The sequence below is a fragment of the Hemicordylus capensis genome, chromosome 7, assembly GCF_027244095.1.
Source record: "Hemicordylus capensis ecotype Gifberg chromosome 7, rHemCap1.1.pri, whole genome shotgun sequence".
Lineage (NCBI taxonomy): Eukaryota > Metazoa > Chordata > Lepidosauria > Squamata > Cordylidae > Hemicordylus > Hemicordylus capensis.
Window position 1 is genome coordinate 20,214,384 of NC_069663.1, and position 16,171 is coordinate 20,230,554.

General features: G+C 47.0%; 1 protein-coding gene across 1 annotated transcript; it reads right to left on the bottom strand.

Annotated features, from left to right (window-relative positions):
• Positions 1–1,297: 1,297 nt before the first annotated feature.
• LOC128333009 (sulfotransferase 2B1-like) lies at positions 1,298–11,256 on the bottom strand. Its single transcript, XM_053267940.1, has 6 exons — positions 11,042–11,256; positions 8,400–8,608; positions 7,453–7,579; positions 7,089–7,183; positions 5,562–5,742; positions 1,298–5,130 (listed from the first exon to the last, which is right to left on the bottom strand). The coding sequence occupies exons 1-6, from the start codon at positions 11,181–11,183 to the stop codon at positions 5,021–5,023; spliced, it is 864 nt and encodes a 287-aa protein (XP_053123915.1). The 5' UTR covers positions 11,184–11,256; the 3' UTR covers positions 1,298–5,020.
• Between the last annotated feature and the right edge of the window lie 4,915 nt (positions 11,257–16,171).

A 16,171-nucleotide genomic window follows, 5' to 3' on the forward strand; every position in this document is an offset into this window, starting at 1 on the left:
TTTTGCAACCATGATTCCCCCAAACTTCTGTTTCCCATTGGTTTTAATACCTTGCCAACCATGAATTCACCAACCGTGAGGTTTTCCCAGAATGGAACCCTCGTGGTTGGTGAGGGGGGACTGTATTTCTCTAGGTAAACTGCTTTGGGAACGTTTGTTGAAAAGCAGTATAAATAAATATCTTTCACCGTACAGTGTACACTGGTACAGTCATTCCCATGTTCTGTTGAACACAGTCACAGAAGTACACTTCCTGTCTGTACCATGCATTTGAAGGCCTGTATCCACCCCTAAAATAGATGCAGGTACAGTCATTCACACAAACACCTGTATGAGTGTGCAGGCATCTGTACACTCGTCCAGCATAATGTCTGTATCAGGTTCAAGTCCCAGGGTGATGGAGGAAGTCGCTGTGTAGATTACCTTCCTGTCCCAGCATGCATTTAAACTCAATTAGAAATGCCAGTTTTTATACATATTTAAAACTGGGGGGTGGGGGTTTTCAAATTGGGGGCTTCACTTTGGAACTCACTATCTTTACAACCCCAGGGCACTGGAGTGGATCCACCTTGGAGTTTGGACTCATGACACGCTTGCCAAGAGGCAGATCAGCACTGATGTGTCCCGACTCTGTCCAGACTTCTTAAGAGAGCCAAGAACATCCAGTACATCACTGTTTACTGTGCAGTTGCTATTGCCTTCTGTGTTGTTCTGTTGGCTCACCCACGAGGAAAGGGGGTGCCCATGCATGGCCACAGTCCCAAGTACAAGGGCATACCCGCAAACAGCCCCACAAACCAAAGCTCTGACAACTGCTCTATCCCCAGCCCTCAGCCGTAATTCTCCTCCGCAATTCAAGAGCCATCTCACACGCAAAGTTGAAAAAGCAGCGCCTGCTCCCTGTTTGCTTAGTAAGAAAAAGTGTAAAAAATTTAAAACACACACACAAACACCAAAACCACGTTCCTTGCTCAGAAGGCTCATTCACACGACAAATGCCTCCCTGCAGTCATCAGATGTCCACATCACTAGCACAAGAGAAGTTCAAAGGCAATTTGAGCCCATCACTTCACCCAAACACATGCGCACACACAGACACATCTTAACACAGCATTTCTAGAACTTTTGCAACACACCCCTGCTTCTATGACACTTGCCAAATTCCTACCTCAACCTCCCAGCAGCCAGCTCTTCTGTAGGTGAGCACAAGGAGAGCTGGTCTTGTGGTAGCAAGCATGACTTGTCCCCTTAGCTAAGCAGGGTCCACCTTGGTTTCATATGAATAGGAGACGTGATGTGTGAGCACTGTAAGTAAGTAAGTAAATTTATTATGGTCCTTAGACCAGCTTAACATTTAAAATAATGAATTTATAATTTACAAAATATTCAAATTGCTTATACAAGCTCTATGAAGTTTGGATTCAACAAAACAAAACTTAGCCACATTTATAGAAGTAACAGGTTTCTTGGGACATGCCCAGTTGATGCAATTTTGTTTTCAGAGCTATTTCCTATTTAGATGTAAAGCTGTCAATTAATACTAAAGGCACTAAACCGACTGGGAAGAAAACCAAATCCAGATTTTCATTTTCAAGGTGGTAACCCCAACTTCTCTACAAAGAGCCACGTTAGCTGAGCCTCTGGGGGCTTGAAGGATGGCCCTTAAGAATTTAGTTTGAACTGCTTCTAATATTGTAAAATTATCAAAAGGTCCAATTTGCGCATCATAAACAATTGGCGGGTATATTTTAGCTTTAAATAATCTGACAGCCACCGGGACAAAAGGAGCACCTCTCGAGAAGTAAAAAGATTTAATCACATTTGCCGTCTGTTGGGCACTGTGAGAAAGAAAGCTAAGATGAGCTTTCCGGGATCCGCTGGAATGAAATACAACCCCTAAATACTTGCAAACCTTGACCTGCTCAATATTATCTCCATTTATGGACGATTTATGGGTTTGGGGGTGTTTTGCAAAAACCATCACCTTAGTCTTGGTATAGTTTACGTCCACGGCTTCCTTCACGGCTTAACCCTATCGTGGTTTGAGATAATAGGACAATATCATCAGCATAAAGCAGTAACGAAACAATAGAAAAACCCCAACTTCAAGTATACACTGATGGGATCTGAGCTGTCGGTGACTGACCAGGAGAGGGATCTTGGGGTCGTGGTGGACAGCTCGTTGAAAGTGTCGACTCAATGTGCGGCAGCTGTAAAAAAGGCCAGTTCCATGCTAAGGATTATTAGGAAGGGGACTGATAATAAAACGGCTAATATTATAATACCCTTATACAAAACTATGGTGCAACCACAATCGGAGTACTGTATACAGTTCTGGCCACCACATCTCAAAAAAGGACATTGTTGAACTGGAAAAGGTGCAGAAGAGGGCAACCAAGATGATCAGGGGCCTACAGCACCTTTCTTATGAGGCAAGACTACAACACCTGTGGCTTTTTAGTTTAGAAAAAAAGACAACTGCGGGGAGATATGATAGAGGTCTATAAAATCATGCATGGTGTGGAGAAAGTGGATAGAGAGAAATTGTTCTCCTTCTCACACAACACTAGAACCAGGGGTCATCCCATGAAATTGATGGCCAGGAAATATAGGCCCAACAAACGGAGGTTCTTTTTCACACAACGCATAATCAACTTGTGGGATTCTCTGCCACAAGATGTGGAGACAGCCAACAAACTGGATGGCTTTAAGAAAGGTTTGGATAACTTCATGGAGGAGAGCTCTATCAACGGCTACTAGTTAGAGGGCTATAGGCCACCTACAGCCTGAAAGGCAAGATGCCTCTGAGTACCAGTTGCAGGGGATTAACAGCAGGAGAGAGGGCATGCTCTCAACTCCTGCCTGTAGGCTTCCAGCAGTATCTGGTGGGCCACTGTGTGAAACAGGATGCCGGACTAGATGGGCCTTGGGCCTGATCCAGCAGTGCTGTTCTTATGCCTATTCACAAGTTTAGGGGGAAGAAGAGCAAGGTCATTCAGATGAGAAATTATTGAATTTATATAAAAATTAAATAAAACAGGGGCAAGAATACAACCTTGTCATACTCCTCTATAAGTAGGTATCTCAGCTGAGAGATGCCCTTTCCTACTACACCGCACTCTGAGGTGGGTGTTCTGATGAAAATTGTAGATTAATAAAAGTAAATGTGGATCTATTGATGATTTCTTTAACTTCATCCAAAGTCTCTGGAAATAGAATCAAAAGCTGCTTTAAAATCTATAAACGCAGCATATAGGGAGGATTTAGGCGAGGAGGAATATTTCTCAGCTAAGTACTGTAAAATAAATTCTTCCTGTGTTGTAGAATATCCTTCTCGAAATCCCGCTTGTTCAGCGGATAAGATATCCTGAGTATTCAGCCATTCCTGTAGTTTCCCCAAGAGATGTCTAGCATAGAGTTTACTAATCATGCTAAGGAGAATAATCGAGTGATAATTATTAGGATCCTTCCTCCCTTGATCCTCTCTTGTAAATGGGGACTATTACCGAGACACCTCAATCCTCGGGCATTTTTGAAGTAGGATCTATGAAGGTAAATAAGGAAGCAAGAAGAGGAGCCCACCAGTCAAGGTTTTTGTGAATAATTTCAATTGTAATACAGTCAATTCCAGAAGCCTTACCCGTCTTACATTTTTTAATCAAAGCTTCAACTTCCGAGACAGTGATTGGGCTCCAGCTTGGAAACTGGTCTGGCTTATAATCAATTATAGACGAATGGGAGCCCTCTTTTTGATATAAGATTGAGATATTGTTCCCATATCCCATCTGGAATTGCCAAATTAGAAATAGAAGGGGCCCTCCCTAAAGGACATGAAATTTGCCGCCAGAATCTAGTCTGATTTTTAAGTTTAGAAGCGGCAATGAGGTCAGCCCATTCCTCTTTTTTGGCCTGGAGTTTCTTATCTCTTAGCAAGTTCTTATATTGCTTCTTGAGGGTTACCAAAGTTTGTGGTGCAACATCAGAGGTGCCTTTGCCATACAATTTAAAGTGATAAATTAATTTCCTCTTGGCCTTGAGGCATTCCTGGTCAAACCAGGTATGCGAAGACCGATTAAATATCTTGAGAGGTGCGGAGGTTGAGCTTGTTAGAGCTGATGTAAGAGAAGCGATCAGACGATCATATAACTCAACTGGGGATGGTTCTGTACCATTATAAAAGCCATTGATTATATCTGTCTGGAGGCCAGACACCACAGGGGAGTATAGTATTTTTTAAATACGTTGTTGAAGAGCTGGTGTCCATCTGGCCCTAATCCAGACCTATTCCTCCTTACTTACAAGGGGCTGAAGAAACTCTAAATAAAGTGTTTCATTTAATACCAAAGTCAAAATTAGAGGTGAATGATCACTTTCAGTACGTGTAATCACCCGAAAATCCCTCAAATAAGGTAATACATAGGGTAAATAAGGTAATACATTTCTAGATACCACCATATAATCGATGAGGGATGGTCTGGTACCTGCCCAATGACAGTATTCTGCCGGGAAATCGGAAGCTATGGCCCCATTAAGTAAATGAAGATCTGCTCTTCTAAATGTCTGAGTAAGATTTAAGCACGATTTAAGTAGTTTCCCGCGGTATCTTTAGTTTTCCTTTAAAAAAAACTCTAGAAGAAAAGCCTCCTTGAATGAGCCATGGATGACTCTTTGAGCCGTGGATGAAGCCTTGAATGATGACTCCTGGGATGACTCCTTGAATGAGCCATAGATGACTCTTGGTCTCGTCAGGAAAATGGTTTGGATTACCTATTTGCAAATCCAGATGGACTGTTGGTATTTCAGCAGAACATTTTGGAGACATATGATTGCGAGCATGGACTTCCTTTTTATTGTGACTCACTTTTAGGAGCAAGCTAAACAGGATTGTTGGAGACTATATCATATACTGCAAGATTCTTTTCAATATTTCTTCTGCCTGGTGATGCCATGAAGGGGCTTGCAGCAGATGAGATATGGAATATGAGCACACACAATGCTATGAGGAATCGCCTGGCAATCTTCAGTCCCATGGGAAGGTCATGTTCATACCCAACATTTTCTCCCGATAAACACGGTCAAAGTGTTCACTCTGGGCCACTGTCAAGAGGTTCTTCCAATCTCCGGAGATCCCTGAAACACCACAAGAGGGGGCCATTAACCACAAAAAGGTTAACACAGGAATATAGGAAGCTGCCACATACTGAGTCAGACCATTGGTCTATCTAGCACGGTGTTGTCTTCACAGACTAGCAGTGGCTTCTCCAAGGTTGCTGGCAGGAATCTCTCTCAGCCCTATCTTGGAGAAGCCAGGGAGGGAGCTTAGACCCTTCTGTTTTTCCTAGAGTGGGTCCATCCCCTGAAGGGAATCTCTTACAGTGCTCACACTTCTAGTCTCCATTTCATATGCAACCAAGGCAGACCCTGCTTAGCTAAGGGGACAAGTCATGCTTGCTGCCACAAGACCAGCTCTCCTCTCCCCTAGACCAGCTCTCCTCTATTGCGCCAGATATCCAACTACTTGAGAGCAACAGCTGTAGGCACCCCTCTGACACTGCATTTACCTTTCCTCATTAGCTTTCCTTTACTGTGGTCCATATACATGTCGGGTACTTGGGAGAAGTTGGACATCTTGTTGTCCTTCATCTTCTGGAAGGAGGCATTTTCCACCACCGAGTCAATCTGCTGGCTGTTCAGCTCCTTACCAAGGAAGCGGCAGATCCTCCCCACACTGCTTCGCAGGTCCTGGGGAGGACAAGAGCAGATAACGAGGGCTGAGGGGGCATGGATGCAGGTTGGCGCAAGGAGAGCTACCCTTTTATGAGAGGAGTGGAAAGAGTGTCATTGCGTAGGGTCCATCTGGCAAAGTGGATGCCATGCACATTGGCTTCTCAACCACTACTGTGAGGACAAGAGCAGAACGCAAGTCGCTCTCCATCAGTTGAATGCCTGCCTGTCATCTTAGTATAGGGTATCTCTCAACTAGCACACAACCAGGGAATGTCCAATCACCTAAGTAGGAGATTTTGAAGAATATCAGAATCTAGGTCCCAGCTCAACCTTACGCATACAGTATGGGTGCTAGCTGTATTCACACGTACAAAGGTGGAGAGGAGAAGTCCCAACATGCTGGACACCGTAGGGATATCTGCAGAGGATATCATACCTGGCACGCTCTTGTCACATCCTCTTCCTTATTCTGTGGGCCATGAAGGTATTGTCCAAACTGACTCAAATGAGAGGACATTTTCAGCACTCTAACGTTGCAAGAGTTTCATGGTTCCCACAAGACAACCATGATAATCAGTCACTTTTCTTTCTAACCTGCTGGCTCAGGGAGGGGTGCATAGGCCTCAGTGGGCAGAGCCCACTGTGTCATTCACCCCTCCAGCTGGACAGGTCATGCTTATGGCCCCCTTTGTCTGAAGGGGGGGCACCATAAAGGTGATGGCTGAGGATGCCATGAGTGGCAAGCTGGATCCCACTTCAGAGAAAGGATGTGGTAAGCATGAGCCGGTTGGCCGGATTGGCTCTCCCTGCCTTTAAAGGCAAGGAGAATCGCTCCAGCCCACACTATTTTTCTCTCAAATGGGGCAACATGGCCCCGTTCGGGACTTAAAGAAGGTCTCCCCCCCCCCCCGCATCTGACATTCTTTGAACCCATTCACCCAATGGTGGCTCCACCCCTGTGGGTAATTTAAAAAAATCAGCCTGTTCAGCCATCGTGACTAGTCTGGGTTTGTTTCGAACACCCATCATAAGACGAAACTGTCTGACTCACCCATGGGCAAGGAAGCAGGGACGGCAAACTCCCTAGGCTGGGAGATGTCACAGGGAACCAAGACTGAACCACACTTATGCATGGAACCAGAGGATCTCTTACCCCTGAACTTCTGGGCCAAAGTTCAGGGCCTCCATAGCCCCTGGGACCCCTCAAAACCTCTTTAGTCTGTCCTGGGCAGTGTGGTCGCCTGGCCAAGAATAATGATGCTTAATTCACAGGGGAGCAGCCCTCCAAAGGTCTTTAGGTCCAGGCTCCAAAATTCCCTAGGTGCTCCTCTGTGTGGAACCAGCCAGGGCAGGGACCTTACCTGCTGCATCTCTTCGTAGGTGATGAGGAAGAAGTTGGCTCTGTCCTTCATCTCCATCCAGCCTTTCACGTGGTCAAACCAAGAGCCATAGGGCACTGGAGGAGCAAGGAAAGGGTTAAGCATAACCTGCTCCTAGAATATCAGAGTAGGAGGGAACCTCAGAGGGCTTCTAGTCCAACCTCTAAAGATGCCCCAAATACTAGTCTTTTAAAAGTATTTGGAGCACATGCAGAAATGCCCCTTTGGATGAACAGCCCCCACTCCCAACATGCAATCAAGGGCAACAAAATGACATACTGGAATGTTATGCAAGTCCTGCAGGCCCAAAGGAAGCCATAGGGTGAGTGGTCACCAGCTGCCCTACCATTCCCACTCAGGAACTCTTCCAGGTGCTCTTGGACTGTTCCAGGGTCTTTCAATCCCTTCATAACCTTGGAGAAGTAGTAGTGTGAGATCAGCACGTCCTTGGGGTTGCGTAAGGTATAGACCAGCTGTGAGAGAGGCGGGGGCATCATTCAGAGGGAAACGCATCCCCTTCTCAGACCCCACATGGGTCAGATGGTTGCTTCCACCCAGAGGCAAAAGGCAAAATCAGGTCAGGGGGTTATTTTATTTATTTATTTATATCTCCTGCTCTTCCTCCCAGGAGCCCAGAGTGGCATACATGGTGATGTTTATCCTCACAACAACCCTGTCAGTTAGGTTATGCTGAGAGAGATGTGACAGGCCCAGAATCACCCAGTGAGTTTCATGGCTGAACCCAGGTCTCCTTGATTCTACTCCAACACTCTAAGCACTACACCATGCTTCCTCTTGGAAGTGCCATGTGAGGGGGGAAGTGCTATTTCCCAGTATGAGCGAGGACCAGAAAACACCTCAAGGGTTTGCCCCTGCTAACCTGGCAAAGAGGCACCTCTAAATGTGATGAATCTCTTTTTTTTAGCAGGGGGAAAGTAACTGGCCCTATCCACCCCAGCACAGTACCTCCAGTGACTTTTGTTGGTGTCTGTCTCATTTTTCTTTTAAGATTGTGAGCACTTTGGGGACAAGTATCCATCTTATTTATTTATTATTTATCTCTCAAATAAATAAATAGTACATAAATACTAAGGGGAAAGAGTCATTCATGCTCACCTAACAGCAGCAGCAACAGCAACAACAACAACAGGCTGAATATGGCCCCATGATTTGCTTCAGTACATAAGTACCTACAGTACCTTCCTGTAGATGGTCGGTGTCAAGTACGCACTGACCAGGATTTCTCTTGTCTGTGGCACAGATAGGCAGGAAGAGAGTTTTGCCTTCTCTTACCTTGGCCTTGGAGTTGAGAAAGGATTTAGGGAAAAGCTGGACTGGAAGGTGAGAATTCATCATCCTGGGTGAAGGATATTTCAGGGCAACCTTCAAGCCCCTAACACATTCCAACCAGGGTGTCCGTTGAAACACTGAGGTACTGCGTACCCAGGTGGGGTCCCCATCATGCCGGATCAAACCCAAGATCTCCGCCATCCAGTTGGTCCCTAGAAGGGAGTTCAGCAATCATGATCTTCCCTCTACTCCCCACCCCCTTATATGAATCAGAATGGATCTTCTTTAACAGCTAGCTCTTCTGGCACCCTGCAATCAGATGCTCAGGCCCAGTGCTGAAGTCACAGTAAGGATATCCTTTGGGAGAGTCAGAAGGGCAGGATTTTTGTGCTGTGTTAAAACTCCACATGACAAAGATCTCCCAGCTGACAAAGTCCTGGAACATAAGGCTGTGTGAAGCTTCAGGGCTGAATAGGAATGGAATCCAAGCAGGCCGATTCGGATCGATTCAACACAAAAACAGAAATCGGAAATTCAGGGCTGAACTCAGGTCTCCTTGATTCTACTCCAACACTCTAAGCACTACGCCATGCTTCCTCTTGGAAGTGCCATGTGAAGGGGGAAGTGCTATTTCCCAGTATTTTTCTACCAGAAGTAATGTTGAAAATCCCATTGCAGAAAATCATGCTGCTCGGCATCCGACTGGGTGCCCCAGCCTCCTACAAGAAGCACCAGGCTTGGGGGCTTCTGGTTGTCCAAAGGGCCCATGCAGGGGGTGGAGTTTCGCCCACGCTACCAGCTCCAACGCTGCCGGCAAGCCTCAGTTCGTCTCTGGAAGACACCCTCCCTCCCTAAGGTACAGTCTGGGTTTCAGCTGGTCGCCTTTGGGGGCCGGGAAAGAATTTTTCTGAGCGTTCACCTGATAGGCTGTTGGTGTGCGTCCTTTTTCGCCTGCCCTGGAACGGACTGTTCTTTAGTTAGCTAGTGAAGTTTTTAACCCCTCCCGGTCACAATTTAGCAGGCACAGTGCGGCTGGTAAGCAACTTCAGCCAAGCGTCTGGCTATCGGTTGGCCAGGGCGACGCTCGAGAGACTGCACGGCTCAGGGAGATCTGCCCTGGATCGATCCACTCTGTCAGGCTAAGCTCCCTGGAATCGCTGAACGGCTACCGGAGGGGGGGGGGGGTGCTGCTCTGGCAGAGGCCTGGCCTTAGGCCGGCTAAGAGGGACAGCCCTCACTCTAGAGCAGGGATTCTCAACGTGTGGGTCCCCAGATGTAATTGGACTTCAACTCCCATAATTCCCAACCGAAGGCCACTGAGGCTGGAGATTATGGGAGTTGAAGTCCAATTACATCTGGGGACCCACACGTTGAGAAACCCTGCTCTAGATTATTGGGGCTGTCTGGAGCCAAGGTGTGTCGCCCTGTGCCATAGTCGAGGCATGCCCTGGTGGCGCATGCCTGGTCATACCGCACCGTATGGGGTGGAGAGCCAGTGCCTGTTCTTTAACAAGTTGATTATGATTTAATAAAACTGTGGCCCTTATTTTATACCAACACTCTGTGAGGCGGTTCCCACAAGGCGGTTCCCACAGTGGGAGCCACCTGGGGAGGGTGAGCAGGGAGAGCAGACTTAGCCTGCTCTCCCCGCACATGAGCAGGAAGTCTGCTCCAGGAAGCCACAGTGGCTGCCCACGCGACTGCCAGCTCCGTTACGGAACCAACATGGGCTGGGAGGATTGGGGACTACACAGCCCCCGGAAGCTCCAGCATGCCCTGTGTGAGCGCGCAGGGCATGCTAGAGAGACCCCCGAGCCAGGAGGCTGCTTTTAAGCCTCCCGGTCGAGGGTCTACTCGTGAGTTGCCTTGGCACCGAGCCACGCCATGGCAACTCAAGATCAAAATTACCGGGTTAGCAGAGCACTCGCTCCGCTAACCTCAGCTAAGGGGATGGTGTCTAAGCAGGTGACCAGCTGTGGTGAGACCGGGCTCAGCTGAGAGCCCAGTGATTCTCACGCGTGGGCGAAATCAGGCTAGGCTCCTTTAGCCCGATCGCCCCCAATCGTGAGGATCATCTCTGTGTCTTGTGTCTTCTTGGGTGCTGGGCAATGGGATTTTCAAACCACTGAAATTAGATTTTCAGAAACTGAAATAGAACTCTACCAGAAATCGTTTTACAAATCCCATCATGGAAGAGGGCGATGTCCAATCCTGGACATTGGCAATTCTCATTCTATTCTTTCCCATGATCTGAATGTAAACAATAGGCTGACGTGGAAATGACTTCTGCAGCTAGAACATACAATATCAGCTCTCAGATGCAAAAGCTCCCTCAGCTCCAGAATTGAAAACAAAGGAAGTCCTGTTCTGAGGGGTATAGCTATAATTGAGCAGATGGTTTCAGAGAACCCGGGGCCCCCTGTTCCAGAGAGCACCCCAGATCCACCCCTCCCCTCCCTATGTTTTTCATGATCTCCCTCAGTCTGAGAGGCCACAAGGGAGGGGGGTGAACATGGGCCCCCTCTCCCCTAGCTATGCCCCTGCCTGTCCCATCTCCTGCTGGGTAAGTAGCCAACTTCATGTGGCCTTCATCTTCTTTCTATGAGCATCAGCTGTGACTCGTTGCTACCTGTGTCCATGCCTACCTGATTTGTTATAAGCAACATTCACTACATCGTCATCCAACAGCTGAAATTCATTTCCCACAAAGCTGAGATTGTCTGCTGTATAATCATCGAGCATGGGGAAAAAGATCCCCTTGTGGGTGAGATAGGTCACTTCTGACATTGAAAAGCTGCAAAGAGAGAGAGAGAATGAGAAGCACAAGTTATGGAGTTGTTATTTCTTTAAAGCCTTCCTAGGTGTTTTACAGGAATCTTGCAGGGTTGTTATGGGGATCTAGTTAGCAAGTGCACACCCATGACTTCTAACCCTCAGGCAGATAATCATTCCTGGAACACTCTGTGCAATAGTCTGGACAGCATTCCCTCCCTTGCTGGCATTCAACTTTCAGAATTGGCTTTGACAGCTATTTAGAATATATAAAGCTTGTTTACTTGAAAGCTAGGTCTTAGCTGCAGTTGTCAGCTAAGTAAAGGTTTTAAGTTCTGTCTTCCAAGAAAATTACAAAAGTGGGATAGTAGTCAACTTCTCCTCGTGTGGAGTATCTCCTTTGTGATTGAGGGGGACCGCCTGTGTTTCCCGCACACTTCCCTGCTAAACCCCACGCCAAACTCCTTCAATATCTGTTGGCAAACGCTTGTTGGCAAAGCTCCGCTGAGCAAATCTCCTCTGGTCTGCGGCTTGTTTCCTCACAAGTTCATTTCAAACCGAGACACCTCAGGAATGTGCCCCCCCCCGTTAAGCGATGTGACTCCCCTGGCGCTAATCCCCCACCCCAACAACTGGCCTATCAAACGACACACAAATCTAGCCCGCCAGAGAACAAACTCTAACAAACCTAGCTTGTCCTTTCCCCCTTTTTTTCTTGTTGGTTGGTTGATTGATCGATTTATTGATAGGATGGATTTAATGATTTGCTGGCTAGCTGGCGGGCTGGCTGGCTGTCGTCTTTAGGAGAGAATCCAAAGTTAGTTGCCTCCTCTGGTCTGAGCCTTGTCTTCTCCTTTGAGCTGTTAACTCTGCTGTGCCTGCTATTTCTCTTGCCATGCCTTGATTCAGTGCTAAGAGGGTGCTATGTGCTGCTGTGGAAGATACAGGCTTCAATATCTGTTCACTCATAGAACATAATGTCTGAATCGGGCTTCTGTTTCTCTCAGTGGGGGCCACTATGTACACAGGAGGGGAAAATCAAACCAACATCCAGAAGGGAGTTCACACTTGATGTATGAGCACTGTAAGATATAGGGGATGGAGCTGCTCTGGGAAGAGCAGAAGGTTCCAAGTTCCCTCTCTGGCTTCTCCAAGATAGGACTGAGAGAGATTCCTGCCTGCAACCTTGGAGAAGCCACTGCCAGTCTGTGAAGACAATACTGAGCTAGATGGACCTATGGTCTGACTCGGTAGAAGGCAGCTTCCTATGTTCCAGTAGCGCACCCACCTCCCTCTAATGCTAGGCAAAAAAAGAAAATGCTGCTTTTCAGAGGTGGGCCTTCAAAATGGACTTCCTAGGACTATTCCACAAGGGCCAAAATGCCAGGAAAACGTGCTTCAATTGATTGCCTGATAAGCCCCAAGAAGTTCAGAACTCAGCCCATGGGCTCCTGACAAGGCTTCCAAACAAGAGGGTGTGTGTGAAGTTCAGGATAAGAAGGGACCCCCCACAAACACACACACCTTCTCAGCAAAAGGGCGCCTGGCACCCATCCATCCCAGAAGAGATTGTTAATCCCCCTTCTCTAGAACTGGACAGGATCTCTGACTTACCTTAGAGTCCAGCCCGTCACACTCTGCAGCTGGTAGCCTCTAATTCTGATCCTCCTCTGCTTTCCCCTCCCTGCTCTCTTCCCAAATGTACTACTTAAGTTTAACTTTTGCCTTGCCCTGCAGGACAAGATGTGCAGGGCAACATGTTCAGGGCAACCTGCTCTTTCACGAAAAGAAAAACATTGTTAGCCACTCAATGAAAAATTGTTCTCTGGGCGGCTTATGATGACTTACTGCACTATTTTGTCAATTATTTGATGAGTCGAGGTGTGCTCTCGAATAAAGGCACAGTGTAACCTAGATTTTTCTCCTTGTCCATACCTTTTTTTACAATGAGCAATTTCCAGCTATACATCTTTTGGGAGATCACTCAAGCTGGCATCAATCCAACTTATATTGTGTTACTAATAGATGATGTCAGAGGGTCATTCTATCTTGTGAGCAGATGACAGATAAAAACAGAGGAGCAGGACTCCTGTATTTACAGGTTAAACACACACTCAAATGGCTTTAACACAGAAATATGGGTCGGATTATGAACTGACAGAGGCTGAAATGTCCGATAAAGACTTCTGATCAGAAATACTCTTTCGAAGTCCGTGGTACCTAGTCCTACAAAGTACTGGAGTGGAAATCTTAAGTGTAAATTCTTGAGACAAATGACCTTTGAACGGTAGTACATCTGTTGTTCACCTCCAGACTTGATTACTGCAATGCACTCTATGTGGTGCTGCCTTTGTACGCAGTCCGGAAACTGCAGTTAGTCCAGAATGCGGCTGTCAGGTTGGTCTCTGGGTCATCTCGGAGAGACCATATCACTCCTATCTTAAACGATCTATACTGGCTGCCGATAAATTTCTGGGCAAAATAAAGCCCTAAACAGCTTGGGCCCTGGTTATTTAAGAGGATGCCTTCTTCGCTATGAACCACACCACCCATTGAGATTATCTGGAGAGGTTGGTCTGCACTTGCCACCGGCTTGTCTGGTGGCTACTTGGGGACGGGCCTTCTCCATTGCTGCCCTGAGGCTTTGGAACACACTTCCTGCTGAAAGAAGAGCCTCCCCATCTCTTACAACTTTTTAAAAGGCAGTCAAGACACATTTGTTCACTCAGGCTTTTAATTAGACATTGTTTTAATTGTGTTTTAATAGTTTTAACATTCTAAATTTTAATTGTTACAATGTTTTAATCTTTTTATCATAAATAAATAAATGGGAGGAAATTTGGAAGAAAGCATTTTGCAAGAAGAATGGTTCTAGTTATAGAAGAACCAGGTTAAGATCAGATTAGTGGCTCTCACTCAGGGCCAGCTCAGAATTTGAGGGAGTCCTGAGCAAAGCATCCTCTGATGGACTGCCTCCTATTCCTGTGGGAAAGTCCTGGTTTACCAGGCAGCAACTGACTCGGTCTCACAGGGATGTGGCAACAGGGAGGCCAATGGAGGCAACGCCCCCACAAATGAAAATTTGGCTCCCAAAATTAAATTTGCTTCTATCCTAAAATTCCTTAATGTTTCAGTAACTTAGAACTCCATCTTTTAGAAACAAAGCTTGGACATCTTGCCCAACACCACAAGAATGGTGTTGGGCAAAGAGACTGTAAAGAGAACAAATGCAAGAAAAAAGGTGCGAACTATCTTTAACTGGCACTCTCATGCTGCCAAGACTCCCCAGAACAGGAGATCCTGAGTTGGCAACTCCACCATGACCAAGGTCATGGCTGTGCCTTCATCCACTGGCTTGGAGGAGCTCTGCAAGGAGCTGCCAGTCCTAGAAGAGCCCCCCAGTACTGCTGGAGCCAGCACCTAGAGAAATGGATAGTGGCCCTTTAAGAAATAGAGGCTTCCCCAGGGAAGGGGTGGAGCCAATTCCACCTCCCTGAGCAGCAGCCATATATACTGGCAAGCTGTTGCTGGAACAACATCCCTCCCATGTTGCTAGACCCAGCCTGTCGACTCCTGCTCGGAGCTAGCCAAGGTACTGATCTATTCCCCCTGGAGCTGTCCAGGGTACATGTCCTTCCCAGATCCCTGCCTGGAACAGGATCAAGCAAGGCCAGAGTATGGCTAAACTAGGCTTGAGCTGGAAGCATTAAGATCAGTACCAGAGGCATGTCACAACTCAATGAGAGTGGGATTTAAGGAGGGGATGAACTTTGGTCCCATGCTGTGCCTGTCAGTGGTGGGGGCTGCACATTGCTGCCCCCTTGTGGCAATCTGTTACACTGCAGTAGACTCTCCTCAGGTTTCTGACGCTCTGGATAGGCCCTGCCTTTTGGGATGACTCATTGGTTTTTTTCTTCTAGCAGTAACTACAAGAGGCTTCCTATCTGAAGATAGCATTCTCTCAGTCAGGGATGTCCACAGGACCTTTCCTGGAGGATGCGGCGAGGATGGGGGATGGCAAAGCCAGCAATCCAATACCCCCCACCCTGGGAGCATGCCCCATAGAATTAAATGGAGATCAAGCCAGACAGGCAAGCAGGAGCCACAGAGTCTAAAGAAGAACCAGGTTCTGGCTCAATCCAAGGTGGGGACAACTTCCCCCTCTTGTTGACGTCCCCCCCACCAGATGCTCATGGACTCAGGACAAGGTTCTCTTGTTCTGGTGTGGTTGCCTTGCCATTTCTCCTGCCTGCTCGGATTGACCCTCGGCTTGTCTTGGGACTCAATCCTCCAACTCCTGTCTACTTATTTGGCTTGACCCTTTGAGTGTTGATGACTCTTGGCTCCTCTCTAGACCCTGTGGTTCCCGGTTGCCTACCTGGGTTGATCCCTAGCCTGTCTCCAGCACTCTCCCAGTTCTGGCACTATCCCTTTTTTCTCTCCACCACGGGGCATCAGTGTACAGGTCTCTGTTTTACAGCTCTCCCTTTTTAGCTTTTTTAATAACGTGTAATTTGAAACTTTAAAAAAACACCATGATTTTAATTGCAGCTTTAGCCTGGCCTTTAAACGTGTTTTAACTTAATTTGGTTAACTTTACTAGTCTGATTTTTCCTTGAATCTATATTATTGATGTTGGGAGCTCCCTGAGAAGTAGTGTACTGGAGAATTAAAAAACAGGTAAAATGTGCTGTCAAGTCGGTGTCGACTACTGGCGCCCACAGAGCCCTGTGCTTGTCTTTCATAGAATACAGGAGGGGTTTACCATTGCCATCTCCTACACAGTATGAGATTATGCCTTTCAGAACCTTCCTATATCACTGCTGCCCGATATCGATGTTTCCCATAGTGTGGGAGACATATCAGCAGGGATTTGAACTGGCAACCACTGGCTTGCTAGTCAAGTCATTTCCCCACTGCGCCATTAGGTGGCTGTGTGGGCGGGGTATAAATATTTGAAATAAATACATACATACAGGCTGGGCAGTTCTTGCTTTCAGCCC

Excerpts from the sequence above, each read along its gene's own strand:
- LOC128333009 (XM_053267940.1), bottom strand. The coding sequence starts at position 11,183 with ATGTCAGAAGTGACCTATCTCACCCACAAGGGGATCTTTTTCCCCATG. Across the intron at positions 7,184-7,452 it reads AGAGTTCCTGAGTGGGAATG|TGCCCTATGGCTCTTGGTTT; the intron begins GTAGGGCAGCTG and ends TTGCTCCTCCAG. Across the intron at positions 5,743-7,088 it reads CCTACGAAGAGATGCAGCAG|GACCTGCGAAGCAGTGTGGG; the intron begins GTAAGGTCCCTG and ends TGTCCTCCCCAG.